This window comes from Scylla paramamosain, chromosome 23 (assembly GCF_035594125.1).
Source record: "Scylla paramamosain isolate STU-SP2022 chromosome 23, ASM3559412v1, whole genome shotgun sequence".
Lineage (NCBI taxonomy): Eukaryota > Metazoa > Arthropoda > Malacostraca > Decapoda > Portunidae > Scylla > Scylla paramamosain.
The window spans coordinates 420,001-443,979 of record NC_087173.1 but is presented as its reverse complement, the minus strand read 5'-3'; the positions used below and the strand labels follow the sequence as shown (position 1 = coordinate 443,979).

General features: G+C 40.7%; 1 protein-coding gene across 38 annotated transcripts in view; it reads right to left on the bottom strand.

The window, feature by feature from the left end:
* LOC135111973 (circumsporozoite protein-like) overlaps positions 1–23,979 on the bottom strand; it is a 184,500-nt gene that overhangs the window by 35,945 nt on the left and 124,576 nt on the right. For 13 of the 38 annotated variants that reach the window (XM_064025677.1, XM_064025692.1, XM_064025666.1 and 10 more), the window contains one exon: positions 6,156–6,209. The exons of 19 other annotated variants lie outside the window; for them this stretch is intronic. In XM_064025677.1, the coding sequence (XP_063881747.1) occupies positions 6,156–6,209 (54 nt within the window). Of the gene's footprint in view, positions 1–6,155; positions 6,210–7,526; positions 7,581–23,979 lie in introns of all 38 variants that reach the window. 6 more of the 38 variants (XM_064025667.1, XM_064025663.1, XM_064025676.1 and 3 more) reach the window with 1 other exon arrangement.

Below are 23,979 nucleotides of genomic sequence, written 5' to 3'. Positions count from 1 at the left end.
TATTTATTTATTTATTTTTTTTTCGTGGTAGGTGAGTGCTATGCACTTACCTTTATTTTTCATTTATTTTTTTCCTGTTAGGTGAAGAGAAGTGCTATGCACTCACCTTTATTTTTTTTTATTTTATTTATTTTTTTTTTTATTAATTTTTGCCTGGTAGCCCGTAGACTTGCCAGGGTTAGGTAGGGGAGAGAAGGGAAGCGCTGTGCACTCACCTCCCTTGCTCTCCCGGGGGCGGTAAGGCGGTGCCTTCCTCCCCTGGGGAGGGGTAGGGAGGTGCTGCGCACTCACCTCCCCTCCTCCCCGTGGGCAGCTCCATCACCGTACCTGTGTGTTTGAGGCACACATGGTGATGGAGGGATGCTCTTTGAAGGTTTTTGTGAGTTCCGAGAGGGGGGTTCGAACCTGCGCGCCCCTCACTTCCCTCACGCCAAACTCCAAGTGCATCACTCTACCCACTGGGCCACGAGGGCCTTTTTCCTTTTTTTTAAAGTTGGTCTATTTCCTCATCTTCCCCATTTTCTTTGTAAAGTTGGTCTATTTCCCCATCTAATGTTCACGCCAGTATGTACTAAAGAATTATCATGTGAATTATTTTCATCATGTTATTCATTTATTGTATTTTCTATGGGATATGACCGCTGGCATCCCACACACACTGGATTCCCAAGACTGTCACTACGCCATGAAACCCCAACGGTAAACAAAATATATTTCAACACATGATTTCCCCTCCTGTGTTCATGCAGCACCAAATATTCAATAAAAAAAACTGCTGCTGATTCTAATGTGAGCGTTCATTCCCACAGTGATAATTAGATAATTGTTGACTTGTGGGAGTATGTCGTGGAGTGCAAATAGCAGTAGGTGAGATCAGAGAACTTTACAGAGGCGGGCATTCCTTGTGTCTGGAGCCGCCTCCTGGAACCCTCCCCTGTGCTGCACCACCACCACCATCACCAACAACAATAACAACAACACAACATTACACCTGTCCATCCTGCAGCACGAGAATGACTCAGCCCAGAGAACCACGGATTGCTTTATTCGTAATTCACGTCCACTCTCAACATAGACATCAATCAAATTATGTCATTGAAAAAGCTGGTGAAGCACTCACTTCTTCACACAGGCTTTACTACCTATCAGCAGGATGAAAGCTTCCGACTGGGAGGAAGGGCGGCGTCGGGAGGGATTAAGGGAGAGAGTGGAATCAATTCCTGTATCTTGTCAGCTTCTGCTGGAGGGATTGGTGGGGAGGAACCTTCTGTACTATCCTGTATCTCCCAATAATAGTTAATGTAGAATAATTATCCAAACAGCCTCGTCAATACCTCAAGGTTTGGTCTTCCGTTGCATTCCTTTGTATTCCTTTGTATTCTTTCCTCCTCCTCCTCCTCCTCCTCCTCCTCCTCCTCCTCCTCCTCCTCCTCCTGCTGCTGCTGCTGCCGCGGGTGGTGCAGTAAGTGATGGCTCATGAATAACACGTGAATATGTTCTTAAACCACCCAGTGAAATCAAGATTCGAGCTAAGACAGAGAGAGAGAGAGAGAGAGAGAGAGAGAGAGAGAGAGAGAGAGAGAGAGAGAGAGAGAGAGAGAGAGAGAGAGAGAGAGAGAGAGAGAGAGAGAGAGAGAGAGAGCGTTCTAGGCCAGAGAACCACATCAGTCCCCTTCCCCCCACCCCCCCAACCCAGCAACACACTTTAAGCAACCATTCTGTAGACGCATACGGGATCATTTTTAAGAGCAATACTGGATGACCATTTGGGGAGCCACACTCCACGGCCACACGCGGGTCTGTCAGGGGGAAGGGGGCGGGCAAGGGGGGCAGGCGGACCATACCAGCGTGTAGGGTCAAAACATATCACAGCAAAAAGGAGATAGAAGAAGTGAGGCTATGTTTTAATCCTATACATTATTGAAGGCAAAAAAAAAAAAAAAAAATGGTCTATATGAATGAAAATATGGAAAAGAACTTAGATTTTTTCCTTTCTACAGACAAATTAAAAGGAGACGGAGGAGGTGAGGCTAAAGTTTACCCCTATTTATTGTTAAAAATTGTTCTCTGTGTGAGGATATGAAATAGGAATATAACAACAGTATGATATTTTTTTCTTTTCCTTTCTGGACAAACTTCCTTGTAGCTAGAAACATATAATAACAAAAAGAAGGCAGACAAAAAAAGACTAGTGTTTTACAGAGAACATCGTTAAAAAAAAGTTTTGTATAAAGCAAGATATGAAAAAGGCGTATAAAATGGTACGTTTTTTTTTTTTTTTTTTCGCCTAGGGACACACGTGGAACACACTTGTCAAGTTAAGTGAACATAAAGTGGAAAAGCTGAAAATAAACAACAATGGAAGAACACTGAACCTTTCACGAGAATGGAACTGTTGATATTACTGGGATTTTTATTTATTTTCTCTAGTGTACACCATTATCCCAGACTACATCACCACAACTACATCATTCCGTCACAGCGTAAAGGGAGAGACTATAGTGGTGATGATGTCACTGTATTTATGCTCTACAACCTGCATTACTTTAACAAACTTTAGGCGCTGTATCATTACAAACACAACTCATCACCCACAGCAGAGTACCACACTAACATCCGACATTACCTCACCCTCCTGAGCCAATAACCTGCAGGGAGTGCCACAGCCCCGCCAGGCTACATAGAATACAAGCAATCACCCTGAGAGCGCACCCCGTCAGGTGGCTCACTCTAATAGAGTGAGCCACAGTGTATTGAAGCTGCCTTTGAGCGTCACATAATCCTGCACGCCATCCAGACCACGCTACGCTACGCCTCCTCCTCCTCCTCCTCCTCCTCCTCCTCCTCCTCCTCCTCCTCCTGCTGCTCCTACTCCACCTCCTCCTTGTCCCCGCCCGACCAGTTGCCTTCCTCTTTTACATACAAACTGCACGCCTCACGCGGGGCATGCAAACACTAGCCCGTCCCCGTACATTTTGCCGTTTGCTATGCTCTCGACAACCACACTGCTACACGTCACTGATAGAGAGAGAGAGAGAGAGAGAGAGAGAGAGAGAGAGAGAGAGAGAGAGAGAGAGAGAGAGAGAGAGAGAGAGAGAGAGAGAGAGAGAGAGAGAGAGAGAGAGCCTCCAGCGTAAGACTGTATAATTATGAGGCAGGAAGCGCGGCAGTAAACACGTGAAGTCTATGGAGAAGGCAGGGCGTGTTTCACTTGCTGGTCTTGCCTCTCACTTTTTTATTATACGTTTCCTTTTTTTTTCTTTTTTTTTTTTTTTTCCTTGCGTGGATTGACAAGGTGAGGAATAATAGTAAGAAAATATAAATAATAGAAAAACTGAATTGGTGTCACTCCAGCTGATAATCCTGCTCTTTACTACTACTACTACTACTACTGCTATTACTACTACTGTTATTAACATTCACCTATTACAACTCAGGGAAGCTTTATTTTCCTCCAACCCTTTATAATTCTTAAAAACATGGAACTGCATTTGGAAATAAAAATTTCAAATAGCCGAACACAAAAATCAATTAGATGCAAAAGATATTGGACGGCTCAACTTGAAACACTGCAGTAAACAATGCAATACATGTTTAATCTAGAGTCAGTATAAAATGGTATTCTAACATTTGCATATAGCCACTACTTATACTCACACTCTCATATCTTCTTGGCGAATGGCAAACAGAGGAACAAAATTTTTTTTTTTTTAGTTGCCGCTTCCATACATACAGACAAAAAAAGAGAGAAAAAAAAAGTCAATAATAAAAAATCTAAATATGTTTCTGGAAGTGCCTCAATACTCTTAAAACAACTAGTCACAGGAAGGGGAAAAAAACAGAAACAGGCAGACAAATCCAGAGTTTACCAATGAAGGGGATGAAAGAATGAAGATATTGTAGCGTCAGCGTGGGGAAGGAGAGACGCATGCTGATGGCAAATTCAGAAGAGCAGTAACCATAGAAATAACAACACAAGACAGACTTGCCCCATTTTTTTCCATCTTCATATACTTGTGTGCATTTTTTGTAGCATATCAGTGTATTTGCTATGGTAAGCTCAGTAGGTATGAAATGTTCTCTAGGGTATGCATTAATTCATCCATTTATTTATTTATTTATTTATTCACTTATTTATTATCTATCTATTTCATATTCTACTTTTCACTACCACATCGTATTGAGAGGCACTTTTGTGACTCACTGAGAAATTACTTGTTTATTACAGTACAGCATAAAGCAAGTGTCTGCAGTGAGTCAGACACTTTGTCAAGCAGCCTTACCTTACATGCACATGGAATAACATAGGCAAGCATGACAGGCTTTATTTAAATGTAAACCTAAAAATGTAAGGACGTACACTGCGATACAAAAACAGCTCCGTCCCCGTCACTCACCGGTAAATTGTGAGTGTGTCAGGAGGAGCAGCAAAAAGCCAGTCCTCGTCGTCTGGCCGCGAGGAAGGAAAAAGGTCCCGCCGCTGCTGCATCCGACAAGACAAACACAAAATCAGAGGACTGTGTTAAACCCTCAAGACAAAAAGAAAAAAAAAGTGTCTGAGTCTGATGGTGTCAACCAAGACTGGCTATCCTGTACATGATGTGAGTTAAGGCAAATAATTCGCGCATTTTACGCCCTCCAACTCGTTCTATAGTGATGAGGCGATAGTTGAGCGAGTTGCCAGGCAAAAACCTTCGCCCACATGTTGATAAATCAAAATATGCAAAAGACAGCAAAAAAGGTGAGTCTGACGAAGATACGCCTTCAAAAGTTGCTAACCAAGAAGTGTTTCGGAAACTGAAATCGAAATTTTTATATGCGATAGACACCAAAAGGTGATCCTGGGCAAATCATCGTTGTACCCTCTAGGGCCAGGTGGGAGCGTTGGGGTGTAGAGATGTGCAGTAGTAACAAAAATAGAGCCCCCTCGCTCCGCTAGGGGAATAATCCCTCCATAGATATACGTTACTAAATGATAAAGAAAATCATAAATTTTCTTTCATTTGCTGACAAGGAAAATTAAAAACGTGATGAAACTAATATTTTCAAAAAACTACAACGACGAGCCTCTAAAAAAAGGGAGACAAATAGTGTGGGCCGGCTCTAGTCATCAAGGCCCACGTCACCTTGACTTTTCAAGGTGACAATCAACACACACAGGCAAATAAGAACACTTCACAGAACAATACAAGCTTTCCTCTCTTTGATTTTACTTGAATAAAGCTGCAACAAAGGTTATGACGCTAAAAATTTACCTTAGGTTAGGTCGCAAATATTCATGGTAGTAACGCTTCCCGGGATATCAGAGTTAAAAATAATATCAATACCAATTGAAAAAAGAAAATGTAAATATGTTTTCTCCATAGAATGAAAGATTATTTTATTTCATTTTATTTTTATTCATTTATTTATTTATCTTTTTTTTTATGTGGAAATCAAATCCACACTAAATGAAATGTGTTACAGTAATATTTTCCAAGGACACTTTATCATAACATGCAAAATATTATTAATCTACATAACGATAAAACACAGTAAACGATAAATAAACGAATAAATTAGAATATCTGATATTTGTTACCTAATAAAGTCTCAGGTGAATATTCCTGTTATGCTGGAAAGTTTTTTGTAATTGCATCTTTCCATTTTTTCACTCGTATATTCGTACATACAAAAGATAAACACGAAAAAAAAAAATTAAACTCCAAAATGATAGCTAAATATTAAGTTTCAACTGAATCTCCAAGCAAATATTTGTACCATAAACATGACACCATTATAGAAAATATATGATTTCGTATCCTTCTTTTCTCTATGCATACACTAAAATAAGCACACGAAGACTGGAATACATGTTACAATTAACATAATAGACTAAATTTACATTCTTCTTTCATATATATACCCTGGGAAGGCAGAAAAATGGGAGAAAAAAACAAAGCTCTGGAAAAAAGGTTTGAACTAATCCTTCAATGGATAATACTACTGACACGATACCATGGAAGCACATCCTTTCTTTCCTTCATAGATTCGTGGGAAGCAGAAAGGAGAAAGGCTGGCAACAGACAGATTTCGGTTGACATGAAAAAAAAAAAAAAAGTTTAACATCGAGTTCCAAAACAGAGTGCACATGATGTAATGAAGCAGGTACTCACTTTCCTCCTGCACGTGTTGGCAGTGTTCACCGCGGCACCACCTGCCATCCTTCCCTGAAAATATCAAAACATCCACATAAGAAAGTGATGCAGCTTGACTATTCTAAAAAGAGCTAAAAATGAAGCATCATAAACAGAACTACCACAAATCATTTACTGCATGAGTTACAACATACACATGAACAAAAAACGAAAGAATAAATACTGAAGAAAAACACGAAATGTCATAAATAAAACGTGTCAAATTCATCCAACCAAGAACACATGGATACATGAAAAACAACACTGAAAACAGAACACACTTGAAACTCTAAGAATGTTAAATATGCACAACAGCTGCAACAAAATAAAACCTAAAAAAAACAACAGCAAGGATATGCTTAGAAAATAATAAGTACCACTTCAGTCTAGCCATAAAAAGTATTCACGGCACAAAACATGAAAGTCCCTTTTGAGTATCTCCACCAAGGTGGCCTGACTCATCTATTCTTCTTTCTTTATTGTTGCTCAGCAATACAACACATCCACCTTCCTCCGTTTGTGTTTCTGATAACAACAACAACAACTCTCTGACCACTCCTAGTTATATACCTGCCTTTTCGTGTGGTTACTGCGAGGACACAGGATGTTCCCTATAACCTCTTACACAACAAAACAACAACAACAACAAAGGCTCCACAGACCACACAGATATCGTAGTTGCTGTTGGTTCTGGATGTCACCGCTTCTTGGTAAGGATTTCAACAAATGCAAACACCTGTGAGATCCACCCTACTTCATGCTTGTGCTGATAACTCGTCTGGATGAAGCAATATATTTAGTATGATACATTTCACTGGGACCTGCCTAGTATAGTTTTGTCTACATATTTCAGCTCCCGCTGTCATCTAAATACAAAAGCCTCACTGCAAAGCCAAGGTAGTGTTTCGCTGGCAATAACATTCCTATATACGCATTACCAAACGCATCCTATTTTTTTTAATCTTGTCGTTTACCAAACCAGTGTCAGACGCTCTTTTGATAAGGTCCCGCAGGAGGTCGTCTTTCCTACCACGGTAAGACTCACACGATTTACTCATATTTTCCCTGAAACATAATGTAATGAAGCTCTAGATGTCCGGCTGGAGATGAGGGCACAAAAATGAGAGACAAAAAAAAAAGCTTTAGAAAAAGGTTTCAACTAATCCTTCAATGGATAATACTACTGACACGATACCATGGAAGCATATCCTTTCTTTCCTTAATAGATTCGTGAGAAGCAGACAGGAGAAAGGCTGGCAACAGACAGGTTTCGGTTGACATGGAAAAAAAAAAAGTTTAACATCGAGTTCCAAAACAGAGTGCACATGATGTAATGAAGTAGGTACGCACTTTCCTCCAGCACGTGTTGGAAGTGTTCACCGCGGCACCACCTGCCATCCTTCCCTGAAAATATCAAAACATCCACATAAGAAAGTGATGCAGCTTGACTATTCTAAAAAGAGCTAAAAATGAAGCATCATAAACAGAACCACCACAAATCCTTTGCTGCATGAGTTACAACATACGCATGAACAAAAAACAAAAGAATAAATACTGAAGAAAAACACGAAATGTCATAAATAAAACATGTCAAATTCCTCCAAGCAAGAACACATGGATACATGAAAAACAACACTGAAAACAGAACACACTTGAAACGCTAAGTATGTTAAATATGCACAACAGCTGCAACAAAATAAAACGAACAAGCACAATTACATATATAACAAGATCAAATAAGAAAATAAAATAATAAAAAGTGAAAAGCTTCCCAACATTCAGCGGTACAAACCTAAAAACAACAGCAAGGATATACTTAGAAAATAATAAGTACCACTTCAGTCTAGCCATAATAAGTATTCACGGCACAAAACATGAAAATCACTTTTGAGTATCTCCGCCAAGGTGGCCTGACTCATCTATTCTTCTTTCTTTATTGTTGCTCAGTAATACAACACATCCACCTTCCTCCATTGGTGATTCTGATAAAAACAACAACAACAACAACAACAGCAACAACAACAACAACAATTCTCTGACCACTCCTAGTTAGATACCTGCCTTTTCATGTGGTTACTACGAGGACACAGGATGTTCCCTATAACGTCGTCTTACACAACAAAACAACAACAACAACAAAGGCTCCACAGACCACACAGATATCGTAGTTGCTGTTGGTTCTGGATGTCACTGCTTCTTGGTAAGGATCTCAACAAAAGCAAACACCTGTAAGATCCACCCTACTTCACGCTTGTGCTGCTAACTCGTCTGGATAAAGCAATACATTTAGTGTGATACCTTTCACAGGACCTGCCTAGTATAGTTGTGTCTACATATTTCAGGTCCCGCGGTCATCTGAATACAAAAGCCTCATTGCAAAGCCAACGTAGTGTTTCGCAGGCAATAATATTCCTATATATGCATTACCAAAGGCATCCTATTTTATTAGTCCCGCTGCCAAACCAGTGCCAGACGCTCTTTTGATAATGTCCCGCAGGAAGCAGTCTTTCCTACCACGGCAAGACTCACACGATTTACTCATATTTTCCCTGAAACACAGTGATGAAGCTCCAGATATTAGTGTTTTCTACGATGCCTTTGCTATTTCGACACTATACATACATATAGAAAAAAATCAAACTGAGTGCTGTCTCCCGCGGCCCGCCAACCTACGCGGGAATTGTTTCCCTCTGCGCTCATAGCAGAACAACCCAACAAGGCAAGTCTTACACCCGAAAGTCTCCCACCCATAAAGCTTCCCATCAGCCCCCCACTGCTCCTAAACCACGCGGTCCTTCTCATCACACACCTGCCAGGGCAATGACAAGAAAACATGAGGCAGGCTGGAACAAAGAGGAGGATGCATTCAACCCCGGTCTGCACGATACAACCCTGAGGAGAATGCTGGATGGCAGACACTATACAGCTTATAATCAAGCCCACGCCTACACCTCAGGAGTGGGCAGATGGAACAGAAGCCACCTAGTGCAGAAACACCGGTGTTTGAAACGCAGGAAACGTACAGTGATAACTCGCATGGTTACAGAAGGGAAAAAAATAAAGACGCTAGTGAGAGAAAAAAACAAAAAACAGGGTGTTACAATTGCGGCGAATTCAATCATGTTCAAAGAAATTATAGATTTGACCACAAACTCTTATGTGGCAGCTGTCAACGTTTACGTCATAAGAGCCGCTTACGTCAACAGTATATGGCATAGGATGATGGCGAGGAATCATCTGCCGTTGTTGAAATAAAGGAGTTAAAAAAGGATTCGCTAACTGTCAAACACATTAATGCACAATCACTGTTATCGTGTTTGGACGAGGTAAAGTTATTGATAATAGATAGAAATATCGATGTTTTATGTATGAGTGAAATATGACTTCAAGCAAACACCCCAGATGGTTACGTAGAAATTCCTAATTGTGATTGATTTTTAGATGTGACAATGGTCGAGGAGCCGGGATATGCATGTATGTCCATAGTACCCTCAATCCCTCTGTCATTAACCTAGATGTGCCAAGACCGACAGACGTGGAGGATGTATGGGTAAAGATACAGTGCAGGAAGTTGCCGGCCATCATCATTGGTTGTGTATATCGACACCCTAAGGCTTTAGCCACATCATTTGACTACATTCAAGATGTTTTTAGGATGGTATGTCTGCGTGATAAAAGGATCCTTATCCTAGATGATTTTAATGATGATATGATGACAACGGGTAATAAAATCAGTAAGATAATTAAAAACAAGTTGACACAAAATTGCCAAGAAAATTGCAAAAAAATAAACAAATAATAATAATAAAACTAGGGCGCATAATTACCAAGTCCATCTCAAAGGCAGTAAAGGGAACACTTCGGCCACATGGAACGTCATTAATGAAATTATCCCTAGTCAGAAAAATAAGCACATTGCCTATATTTTTTTTATAATCTAAGTGATACAGCCGAAGAGTTCAATAATTTCTTTCCTAGTGTTAGAGAATTCACTTTTAAACGCTCACAGAAGGTAAATCTGTCGTCCATCTCCCTCAGTCTAATATCAATATTATCTCTGCTTTTAGGCCTGAACCCGTAGATACTAACACCGTTATATTAACAGTTAAAGATCTTAATGCAACCAGCTCTGTCGGCTCTGATGGCATAGGGTTACGGTTTCTCCGGGAAGCGTGGTGGTAGTTAAGTGAGGCTGAAGAGGAGGAGCACAAGTCATACTGCGATTGATGGATGATGGCAATCAAGGGTCGCAAGAGAGGAGGCGGGACGCAAGGCGCCTTCAGGCCAGTCACTGCTGGTGTCCCTCGCCTCCCCTTCCTGCCTCGCTGCGAGGTGAAGGGGCCACTACCACCGCTACCTCAACACTTACACTACCTTTGCGTCTCAACGCTGAAATGCTTCAATGAATGGGAATGAACGGGAAATTAATGGTCACTTAGAATTGCTTATAACAAGTACATGTTACTATTTTAAATCAATCTGTCTGTCTGCGTTTGTCTTTTTATCTCTGCCTCACATGTTCACTATAATGTTCTGTAAGAATGAGCATCCCAATCTCTGCTGCTTTATTGCATTGCATCTATTTGTATTAATGGTGTGTGTGTGTGTGTGTGTGTGTGTGTGTGTGTGTGTGTGTGTGTGTGTGTGTGTGTGTGTGTGTGTGTGTTTGTGTGCGTGTGTGTGTCTGGTGTAACATTACGAGTGGAACAATATTTACGAGTATGGGTCAGTAGGTCTGTCTTCAGGTATATTTAGTAGTTTTAGGAAATCAATTACAACTACGTATTGTGCTTGAAAAATGGCATACCGTAAATACGAGGCTATGAGAGAAAAAAATATAGTAAGGTCACTATGTATGCATTTTCTTTGCTTACAGTAACTGTTATCACGAAAGAATATACGACTAACGGAAGAGGCATACGTTTATATTATGCAAACATTATGCTGTATTAATATCCCAATGACTAATTCAGTTGGACTTTTGGTTAAGTAGTCGCTGCAGGACACGGTAAACTATTTATTAAAGTGCTTTACAAAAAAAAAAAAAAATTGTGCAAATATATTCTTTAGAATGAAATATACCAGTTTCTGCCGCTATTTAAAACTACTTTGTCCATGTCTGTGTCTGCCCGCACATCCATCTGTCCCTCTGTCTATTTGTCTGTTTCTCTGCTTGCTTGCCTTCTATTTTTGCCTGCCTGCCTGTCTGCCTGCTTCTTTGCCTACCTATCCTCTTCAAGTTAGGCTGACTATTTCCCTGTCACCCTGTCTGTCTGCCTGCTTTCTTTCTTTCTTTTTTGTATGTCCATCCACCTCTTTCTCAGCCCGTTAGTCTGTGTGCCTCCTTGCTTGCTTGCTTGCTTGCTTGCCTCCCTGCCTGTTTGTTTGACCGTCTGCCTTCCTGCCTACCTGTCCGGTCTCTCTCTCTCTCTCTCTCTCTCTCTCTCTCTCTCTCTCTCTCTCTCTCTCTCTCTCTCTCTCTCTCTCTCTCTCTCTCTCTCTCTGATGATTATCTAAATATGCCAAAACATTATTTAACCCACTACTACGAAATACCAAGGTACTTGAAGGCTTGTCTGTAAGTGGTATCAGTGTGAACAGGTTACATCACGCTCCTATACAATCATGATTTACGCAGCACACCCTCCATAGCAGGTTGGCAGGCACTTCCCACACGTTAAGGAGTCCTTCTTCGTTTCAATCTCTAATTTAAAGTTCTTTATGGATATGAAATTAAAGTTCGGGATTTAAATTATCACTTTCTTTTTTAGTGCATAAACAAAAATGTGCTGGACAAATACAACGAAAAAAATCTAAAAAAAAAAAGAAAAAAAAAACAATAATAATATTTCAACCAAACTCCACAGTAACAAAAGCTTTCATAAATATATGAAGATATTGCAAAGGTCACACTGAGATATCATTTATCACCGTAGAACTACAATTTTTTTTTTTTTTTTTCATGTAGGAAGGATACTGGCCAAGGGCAACAAAAATCTAATAAAAAAAATGCCCACTGAAATGCCAGTCCCTTAAAAGATTCAAAGCAGTGGTCAAAAATTGGTGGATAAGTGTCTTGAAACCTCCCTCTTGAAGGAATTCAAGTCATAGGAAGGTGGAAATACAGAAGCAGGCAAGGAGTTCCAGAGTTTACCAGAGAAAGGGATGAATGATTGAGAATACTGGTTAACTCTTGCATTAGAGAGGTGGACAGAATAGGGGTGAGAGAAAGAAGAAAGTCTTGTGCAGCGAGGCCGCGGAAGGAGGGGAGGCATGCAGTTAGCAAGATCAGAAGAGCAGTTGGCATGAAAATAGCGGTAGAAGACAGCTAGATATGCAACATTGCGGCGGTGAGAGAGGGGCTGAAGACAGTCAGTTAGAGGAGAGGAGTTGATGAGACGAAAAGCTTTTGATTCCACCCTGTCTAGAAGAGCAGTATGAGTGGAACCCCCCCAGACATGTGAAGCATACTCCATACATGGACGGATAAGGCCCTTGTACAGAGTTAGCAGCTGGGGGGGTGAGAGAAACTGGCGGAGACGTCTCAGAACACCTAACTTCATAGAAGCTGTTTTAGCTAGAGATGAGATGTGAAGTTTCCAGTTCAGATTATAAGTAAAGGACAGACTGAGGATGTTCAGTGTAGAAGAGGGGGACAGTTGAGTGTCATTGAAGAAGAGGGGATAGTTGTCTGGAAGATTGTGTCGAGTTGATAGATGGAGGAATTGAGTTTTTGAGGCATTGAACAATACCAAGTTTGCTCTGCCCCAATCAGAAATTTTAGAAAGATCAGAAGTCAGGCGTTCTGTGGCTTCCCTGCGTGATATGTTTACCTCCTGAAGGGTTGGACGTCTATGAAAAGATGTGGAAAAGTGCAGGGTGGTATCATCAGCATAAGAGTGGATAGGACAAGAAGTTTGGTTTAGATCATTAATGAATAATAAGAAGAGAGTGGGTGACAGGACAGAACCCTGAGGAACACCACTGTTAATAGATTTAAGAGAAGAACAGTGACCGTCTACCACAGCAGCAATAGAACGGTCAGAAAAAAAACTTGAGATGAAGTTACAGAGAGAAGGATAGAAACCGTAGGAGGGTAGTTTGGAAATCAAAGCCTTGTGCCAGACTCTATCAAAGGCTTTTGATATGTCCAAGGCAACAGCAAAAGTTTCACCAAAGTCTCTAAAAGAGGATGACCAAGACTCAGTAAGGAAAGCCAGAAGATCACCAGTAGAGCGGCCTTGACGGAACCCATACTGGCGATCAGATAGAAGTTTGTGAAGTGATAGATGTTTAAGAATCTTCATGTTGAGGATAGATTCAAAAACTTTAGATAAGCAGGAAATTAAAGCAATAGGACGGTAGTTTGAGGGATTAGAGCGGTCACCCTTTTTAGGAACAGGTTGAATGTAGGCAAACTTCCAGCAAGAAGGAAAGGTAGATGTTGACAGACAGAGCTGAAAGAGTTTGACTAGGCAAGGTGCAAGCATGGAGGCACAGTTTCGGAGAACAATAGGAGGGACCCCATCAGGTCCATAAGCCTTCCGAGGGTTTATGCCAGCGAGGGCATGGAAAACATCATTACGAAGAATTTTAATACGTGGCATGAAGTAGTCAGAGGGTGGAGGAGAGGGAGGAACAAGCCCAGAATCGTCCAAGGTAGAGCTTTTAGCAAAGGTTTGAGCAAAGAGTTCAGCTTTAGAAATAATTGTGATAGCAGTGGTGCCATCTGGTTGAAGTAGAGGAGGGAAAGAAGAAGAAGTAAAGTTATTGGAGATATTTTTGGCTAGATGCCAGAAATCGCGAGGGGAGTTAGATCTTGAAAGGTTTTGACATTTTCTGTTAATGAAGGAGTTTTTGGCTAGTTGGAGAACAGACTTGGCATGGTTCCGGGCAGAAATATAAAGTGCGTGAGATTCTGGTGAAGGAAGGCTTAAGTACCTTTTGTGGGCCACCTCTCTATCATGTATAGCACGAGAACAGGCTGTGTTAAACCAAGGTTTAGAAGGTTTAGGACGAGAAAAAGAGTGAGGAATGTACGCCTCCATGCCAGACACTATCACCTCTGTTATGCGCTCAGGACACAAAGACGGCTCCCTGACACGGAAGCAGTAGTCATTCCAAGGAAAATCAGCAAAATACCTCCTCAGGTCCCCCCAACTAGCAGAGGCAAAACGCCAGAGGCACCTTCGCTTAGGGGGATCCTGAGGAGGGATTGGAGTGATAGGACAAGATAAAGATATGAGATTGTGATCGGAGGAGCCCAACGGAGAAGAAAGGGTGACGGCATAAGCAGAAGGATTAGAGGTCAGGAAAAGGTCAAGAATGTTGGGCGTATCTCCAAGACGGTCAGGAATACGAGTAGGGTGTTGCACCAATTGCTCTAGTTCATGGAGGATAGCAAAGTTGTAGGCTAGTTCACCAGGATGGTCAGTGAAGGGAGAGGAAAGCCAAAGCTGGTGGTGAACATTGAAGTCTCCAAGAATGGAGATCTCTGCAAAAGGGAAGAGGGTCAGAATGTGCTCCACTTTGGAAGTTAATTAGTCAAAGAATTTCTTATAGTCAGAGGAGTTAGGAGAGAGGTATACAGCACAGATAAATTTAGTATGAGAATGACTCTGTAGTCGTAGCCAGATGGTGGAAAACTCGGAAGATTCAAGAGCGTGGGCACGAGAGCAGGTTAAATCATTGCGCACATAAACGCAGCATCCAGCTTTGGATCGAAAATGAGGATAGAGAAAGTAGGAGGGAACAGAAAAGGGGCTACTGTCAGTTGCCTCAGACACCTGAGTTTCAGTGAGGAAAAGAAGATGAGGTTTAGAAGAGGAGAGGTGGTGTTCTGCAGATTGAAAATTAGATCTTAGACTGCGAATGTTGCAGAAGTTAATGAAGAAAAAGTTGAGGGGGGTGTCAAGACACTTAGGGTCGTCGACGGAAAGCCAGTCCGACCTGGGGACATTTATGGTCCCCTCCCCAGATGGGGACTCCGAGGCTCGTGTAGGAGTCGCCATGATTTTAAAATTTTTTGAGTGAAGGGTGTGTGTGTTATTAGGTGCTTGTAGTTTTGTGTGGAGGAAGAGAGTTGTCTTTAGAGGGCAGGCTGTGACTACCCCCTTGTGTTGTGAGACACAAAGGGAAACGTTCAGTGAGGTCACAGCTGGGTTTAATGATAAGTTCACAGCACCCCCTGAATAGTGCTTTAGACCTCACAATACCTAATTCCCGGGAGCAGACTCATGCAGGATATAAAAAGATGAAAGACAAGATAGCACAGACGTCTCCTCTCCATCCACGCTCCCATCGATCCTGCAGAAGCTGGCAGGAAAAGGGAAATAACATTTCCATAAAAAAAAAAAAAAAAAACGTAATTTGAGAGGAAAGTAATTAAGAGATGATTTCTACTTCTATCACATCTAGTCTACATACGGTCCTGTTTTTATTATTGATATCAGATGAGACGTTTCCTCCTCCTTAAATATGACTGAGTGGGATACATGTTTACTAGGTGACTATAGGGATGGGTTAGTTGCCCCAGCAAGGACTCCATTCTTTATACCATTATTGTGACGGGGTCAGCAGCAAGTCGCCGAGGAACCTAGCCATCACCAAGGTCTCTTTAATGTGATTCATTTTCTTTTTTTGTGAATTAGTTGTTTTTCTTCCTCAGTCACATATACCCTCATCAGATGACAGATGTAATCACACCGAAAGACTAAATATCCGCGGTAAGATTTTTATAAGGAGTTGAACAGTGACAACCGGGGATTTGACATTAGATATTTACCAAGGCGATTTTTAAATGTTTCTATTGTATTCGACCTGAGTACGTTGGAGGGCAATTCTTTCCAAATATTTACCATATATAAATAAATAAATAAATAAATAAATAAATATATATATATATATATATATATATATATATATATATATATATATATATATATATATATATATATATATATATATATATATATATATATATATATATATATATATATATATATATATATATATATTCGAATCATTAGCAACAATGGATATCTTGGTCTATAAATTGATATGTTCAACTTCAATAGCTACAGCAAAAGTAGTAGTAGTAGTAGTAGTAGTAGTAGAAGTAGTAGTAGTAGTAGTAGTAGTAGTAGTAGTAGTAGTAGTAGTACTAAAAAAGAACAAGAACAAGATGAACAAGAACAAATACTACTGATAGTTCACCTACTACTACTACTACTAGTACTACTACTACTAATAGTACTACAACTACAACTAGTACTACTACTACTACTACTACTACTACTACTACTACTACTACTACTAATAATAATAATAATAATAATAATAATAATAATAATAATAATAATAATAATTCCAATTTTTTTTTTTTTTTTTTGTGTAGCAAAATATAATAGTAATGAAAACAACAGCGTCACCAACAACCAAAACGATAACAAAGGCATCAGCCGAGGGAATGAGCGGAACAATAAGACTTAAATCAAACTTAACAGTACCACCACCACCACCACCACCTTCATTACCGCTCCGTCAAAATCCACACCAGGCCCTAATTTCATGGTACTTGTAGGTAGTGGAGTGTTTACATTAATTACTATCAAAAGTGCTGGTAACGAAACAGAAAATGTTGTCCTCTTTGGAAGAACACGTGGAGTCAGTGTAAAAAAAAAAGTTGAAAAAAAAGTTGAATGGGAAGAATCGAATAAAAAGGATGAGAAATGAAAAGCAAATGATAAGGAAAAGGTAATTTCAATATGCAAGCCAACAGAAATACATAATAACATAGTGAATAGTGGAAACGGAAGAAGGGAAATTCATAAATGTGGAATATGATTAAGGAAAAACAATGAAAAGGGAAACGGGAAATTAAAGAGAAAATAAAAGATCAACAAGAGTAATGACAAATAATTAATATAAGTAAGGCAAGGAAAAGTGGTATGAAAAAAAAACAAACAAACAGGAAGCTACACTACACGAGAATATCAAGACAAGAAAACAGAAATCAAAACGAAAAGCAATCGTAGAAAAAAAAAAAAAGATCAAGGCGAATTATAAACGTTTCTATTGTATTCGAGCTGACTACGTTCCAGGGCAATTCAATCCAAATATTTACTCACCGTATATATATATATATATATATATATATATATATATATATATATATATATATATATATATATATATATATATATATATATATATATATATATATATATATATATATATATATATATATATATATATAATGTGTTTTTTTTTCACTTAAGAACATAACATAAGAAATAAGGGAAGCTGCAAGAAGCAACCAGGATTACACGTGGCAGTCCCTGTATGAAATATACCTACCTATTTCCATCTATTATCACCATCCATAAAACTGTCTAATCTTCTCTTAAGGCTCTCTAGTGTCCTAGCACTAACAACGTGACTACTGAGTCCGTTCCACTCATCTACCACTTTATTTGAGAACCAATTTTTTCTTATCTCCTTCCTAAATCTAAATTTTTCAAGCTTGAACCCATTATTTCTTGTTCTACCCAGGTTGCTGATCCTAAGAACTTTGCCTACATCCCCCTTGTTATAACCTTTATGCCACTTAAAGACTTCTATCAGGTCCCCTCTTAACCTATGTCTTTCTAAAGAATGTAAATTTAACAACTTCAATCTCGCCTCATAAGGAATACTCCTCATCCCATGTATGCTTTTAGTCGTTCTCCTCTGTACTGATTCTAATAGACATATATCTTTCCTGTAATGTGGGGACCAGAACTGCACAACGTAGTCTAGATGAGGTCTGACCAGCGCCAAGTATAACTTTAATATTACTTCCGGACATCTGCTTTTAACACTCCTAAAAATTAAATCTAGTACCCTATTTACCCTGTCTCTGGCTTCTATGCATTGTTTCCCTAGACGGAGTTAAGATCTAACCATAACTCCTAAATCTTTCTTGTACCCTGTACCTACCAGAGTTTGGTTGTTTAATGTGTACCTACTGTGTGGGTTTCCTCTACCTACGCTAATTACTTTGCATTTATTGATATTAAATTGCAATTGCCATCCGTTCGTCCATTCATTCATTCTATCTAAATCTGCCTGTAAGGAGATGGCATCCGATTTTGACATAATTAATCTACCTATCTTTGTGTCATCCGCAAATATACTAACATCACTACTAATTCCACTATCCAAGTCATTGATATATATTAGAAATAACAATGGCCCTAATACTGATACCTGGGGCACCCCACTAATTACATGAGTCCACTCAGATTTCGAGCCGTTTATTACAACTCTTTGTCGCCTGTCACTAAGCCATGACCCTATCCAGCCCAACACCTTCCCATCTATCCCGTGTGTCCTAACCTTTAGTAAAGTCCGGATATAAGATGTCATAGCTATCACCATTATCTATGGTGATAGTTATTCACGCGAATCATAAGCACAGCTGGTTATCTTGGTGTATAAATTAGTATCTTGAACAGTAGCTAAACCAGAAGCAACAGAATTAGTAGTAGTAGTAGTAGTAGTAGTAGTAGTACTAGTAGTAGTAGTAGTAGTAGTAGTAGTAGTAGTAATAGTAGTAGTAGTAGTAGTAGTAGCAGTAGTAGTAGAAGTAGTAGTAGCAGTAGTAGTAGTAGTAGTAGTAGTAGTAGTAGTAGTAGTAGTAGTAGTAGTAGTAGTAGTAGTAGTAGTAAAATAGCAGTAGTAGTAATAGGAGTAGTAGTAGTAGTAGTAGTAATAGTAGTATATTATAGAGTATTAGATATGGTTGGATGCCACAGTCATTATCGAGAGCTGGGGCTAATGACCTCCAAGTAATGGAGCCCCTAATTGACACATCAATAAACATGGGGTGGAGGTATTATTTTAAATAGTAATAGTAGTAGTAGTAGTAGTAGTAGTAGTCACAACACGCCCCATCGCTACCGCAACACAACATGTACGCCGCGAGACATACAAACGGGAGGAGAAACTTAGTCTGGAAAGGACTAACAGAAGAAGAAACAACCATGTGGGTGAACAACACTTACACAGAATTAGTTGGGTGGTCGACATGTCATCTGTTCGATCCACCAAAGTGTGCAGCCACCAACAAAATTGTACAAGAGATGGTCATCCTCCTCAAGAATTACTTACAAGAGTCACCCCTCGCACCGTATGCGATGAAATTATTCTTCACACTGCCAAAACTCTTCTTTCAAAAGACACATAGAAATGCGAAGGTGGCGGAAAACGTGAAAGCCGTCGCAAGAAGAGTGGGTCTATGGCAGAACAACCAACTGGATGAGCTCCTGGAGGAAGCCCGAGCCATCCAGAAGAGGCTGCCAAGACCATCAGGAAACCAACAAAGGCAGGAAGACAAAGCCCGTAATTTCGCTGGCAATATGCGGCAAGGACAGGTGTCCAGGGCTCTGCGGGCACTTAATGAACAGCAGTCAGGTGGAGTGTTGCCCCTCACCAGGGAAACCATCCACCTGCTGAAGGAAAAACATCCTCCCCCCAGTGACGAGGAGGGCCTCAGGATGCAGGGGCCTTTCCGCAAGCCAAATGATGTCATCTACGAGGTGATAACTGGAGAGATGATCTGGAAGAAGTCTCTCCAGACACACGGCAGTGCTGGTCCCTCAGGACTAGACGCTAGAGGGTGGCGTCGCCTGTTGAGCGGCGCACTCTGTGGCAGCGCCGCTAACGACCTATGCGGCGCCCTGGCAGCACTGGCGAGGAAGCTTGCCACCACAAATTGTCACCACGTCGAGGCTCTCACCGCATGCCGATTAATCCCGCTGGACAAAAACCCGGGATGCAGACCAATTGGCATCGGCGAGGTGATAAGACGCATCGTGGGTAAATGCGTCATGACGGTGGTCAAGGACGACGTAAGGAGGGCAGCGGGGAACCTGCAAGTATGTGCAGGACAGCAGGCAGGAGGGGAAGCCGCCATCCACGCTATGAGGGAAATGTTCAGTGAAGACAATTGTGAAGCGGTGTTATTAGTGGACGCCAAAAACGCTTTCAACACTATTAACAGAAAAACAATGCTTCACAACATTCGAGTAAAATGTCCCTCTCTGGCACAATATGTAGAAAACACATATAGTGACCCCTCGGATTTGTACATATGTAGTAATAGTGGTAATAGTGTTAAGGTGTTAAAGTCCATGGAAGGGACAACACAAGGTGACCCAGTGGCCATGGCGATGTACGCCCTCGGACTTTCAGTGCTGCAACAAGTTATCTCATATGAGAAGACGAGTGTGAAGCAAGTGGCATACGCGGATGACCTGTCAGGGGCCGGCAAAATAACAGACTTGAAAAAAATGGTGGGGCTTAGTGAACGACAATGGTCCCATCATAGGGTACACACCCAATGCCGCTAAGTCCGTCCTTATTGTAAAGCCTGAACACTATGACAGTGCAGTGGATAGCTTCAGTGGCAGTGGAGTTATAATAACAAAGGATGGACAACGGCATCTGGGTGCTGTCATCGGAACAGAGGAGTTCAAGAAGGAGTACATAGGAGAAAAGGTGAAGGAGTGGATACATGAGGTGGAAGTCCTGTCTGACATGGCCAGGACTGAGCCTCATGCAGCCTACTCCGCCTACACCCACGGCTTGCAGCATCGATGGAGATTCGCCATGCGCACCATCCCAGGCATCAGCCCTCTCCTTGCACCACTGGAGGTCTCGATAAGGAACACCTTCCTCCCAGCGTTACTGAGATACCACACCATCGGAGATGGGGAAAGGGCGCTGCTCGAACTTCCACCAAGACTGGGCGGGATGGGAATCACCTCCCCTGAGAAGTTGGCGACTGTGGAGAACCTCAACTCCCTCAAGCTCACCAGGTCCCTCACAGAGAAGATCATTGCTCAGGACGCACATGGTGAAATAGCCCAAAGTGCAGTCACTGAGCAAGGACGAATTATATCTAGAGATAGGCAACAACATCAACGAAACTGTCTCGAAGACCTGATAAACATCCTACCTGCAACCACAGTGAGAAAAATCCTCACTGCACAGGAAACGGGAGCCTCTAACTGGCTAACGTCACTGCCCATCAGAGCGAAGGGCTTCAGCCTCAACAAACAAGAATTTGTCGACGCCATTGCTCTGAGGTACGGCTGGCCGATGGAAGGACTCCCCAGTACCTGTGTGTGTGGCTCCCCCAATGACGTCAACCACACCATGACGTATCAGGCACCTCATCGTATCAGGCACGATGAGGTGAGAGATCTGACCGCCAGCATGCTCAGGGAGGTGTGCCACGATGTCTCCACTGAACCGACCCTCCTGCCGCTAGACGGCGAGCACCTGCGCTACAGAACAGCCAACACCACCAATGAGGCTCGAGTCGACGTCAGTGCACGAGGGTTCTGGACAAGAGGACAGAAAGCATTCATGGACATACGGATCTTTGACCCGATGGCCGCCTGTCACCACGAACTCTCCCTGGAGGCCGCCCACCGCAAGAATGAGCAGGAGAAGATCCGAGCGTATGGGGAGAGAATCCAACACGTTGACCAGGGCAGCTTCACACCTCTGGTCTTCACCACATCTGGCGGGATGGGCTCCAAGGCTCAGTACTTCTACTCAAGACTAGCCGACCTAATGGCAGAAAAGAAGCACCAGCCAAGGAGCCATGTCGTCGCATGGATGAGGTGCCGTCTCTCATTCTCCCTCCTCAGATCTGCCCTCCTGTGTCTCAGGGGGACAAGGCATTCCACTCCCATACCTGCAGACTTAGGAGGCCTCGACTGCGAGGCTACAGTGGTGGAGAGTGGCATAAGAGTAGATAGAGTAGAGGTAGAGTGAATTTATAGTTAACAACTAATGTTTATATTATAGAGTATTAGATATGGTTGGATGCCACAGTCATTAGCGAGAGCTGGGGCTAATGACCTCCAAGTAATGGAGCCCCTAATTGACACATCAATAAACATGGGGTGGAGGTATTATTTTAATGTAGTAGTAGTAGTAGTAGTAAAGAACAAGAACAAGTACTACTAGTACTACCTATTTTTTTGTATAGCAAGATATAACAGTAATGAAAACACCAACAACCACAACGATAACAAAGTCATCAGCCGACACACTGGAAGCAATGTTTCCGAGCCACGCAAATGGCAGCCTGCATGACCATTTCATTAATTATTAATACTATTACTACTATTAATAATAATAATAATATTATTATTATTATTATTATTGTTGCCATCATTATCATCTAAGAAATAATAATCAGAATTAAGATTATTACGATTCTTATTGTCATTATTATTAAGATAATAATAATAATAATAATAATAATAATAATAATAATAATAATAATAATAATAACAATAATAATAATAATAATAATAATAATAATAATTATTATTATTATTATTATTATTATTATTATTATTATTATTATCATTATAGTAGTTGTTGTTTTTGTTGTTGTTGTTGTTGTTGTATCATTGTTTTTGTTATTATTACTATTATTATTAATTATTATTATTATTATTATTATTATTATTATTATTATTATTATTATTATTATTATTATTATCCTCGCTATTATTATATTAGGAATAATACTTAGTACTAATACTCATTATGCTTACTCTTATTCTTATTGAAAAAACAGAGAGAGAGAGAGAGAGAGAGAGAGAGAGAGAGAGAGAGAGAGAGAGAGAGAGAGAGAGAGAGAGAGAGAGAGAGACCGTCAAGATAATGATGAGGATGATGTCGAGAAACGGAGGGAATGAGTGGAAAGATAAGACTTAGGACGAACTTAACACTACTACTACCACCACCACCACCACCATCACTACCACCACCATCACCACCGCTGCCTCAGAATCCACACCAGGCCCTGATTTCCTGTTACTTGTACGTAGTGGAGTGTTTACATTAATTACCTTCAAAAGTGCTGGTAACGAAACAGAAAATGTTGTCCTCTTTGGAGGAAGACGTGGAGACAGTTGAAAAAAAAAGTTGAAAAAAAGGTGAATGGGAAGAATCGATTAAAAAGATGAGCAATGAAAAGAAAATGATGAGGAAAAAGGTAATTTCAATATGCAAGCCAACAGAAATACGTAATAACATAGTGAATAATGGAAACGGAAGAAGGGAAATTCATAAATGTGAAATATAATTAAAAAAAACAGTAAAAACGGAAACGAGAGATTAAAAAGAGAAAATAAAAGATCAACAAGAGTAATGACAAATAATAAATATACGGCGAGGAAAAGTCGCATGAAAAAAATAAATAAATAAATAGGGAGCAACACTACACGTGAATATAAAATGACAGCAAAACAGAAAGCAAAAGAAAACACAATCGTAGAAAAGCAAAGAAAAAGAGGCTTAAGCGAAACTCAGAAGAAAGACACAAGTAATTTCAAGAAATGAAAACGTAAAAAAATAGGAAAGAAGGAAGAGACCAATTTATTTTACATTTGTGGAGTTCGTGTGACTGGTGTGTGTGTGTGTGTGTGTGTGTGTGTGTGTGTGTGTGTGTGTGTGTGTGTGTGTGTGTGTGTGTGTGTGTGTGTGTGTGTGTGTGTGTGTGTGTGTGTGTGTGTGTGTGTGTGTGTGTGTGTGTGTGTGTGTGTGTGTGTGTGTGTGTGTGTGTGTGTGTGTGTGTGTGTGTGTGTGTGTGTGTGTGTGTGTGTGTGTGTGTGTGTGTGTAATTTTTCTACTTCTTTGTTGTTTTAAGACAGTACGATCCCTTGCCAATCTTCAACACGTAAAAGAAAAGAAAAAAAAAAACACTAAGGATGTTACAGTAAGGTAAAATTCC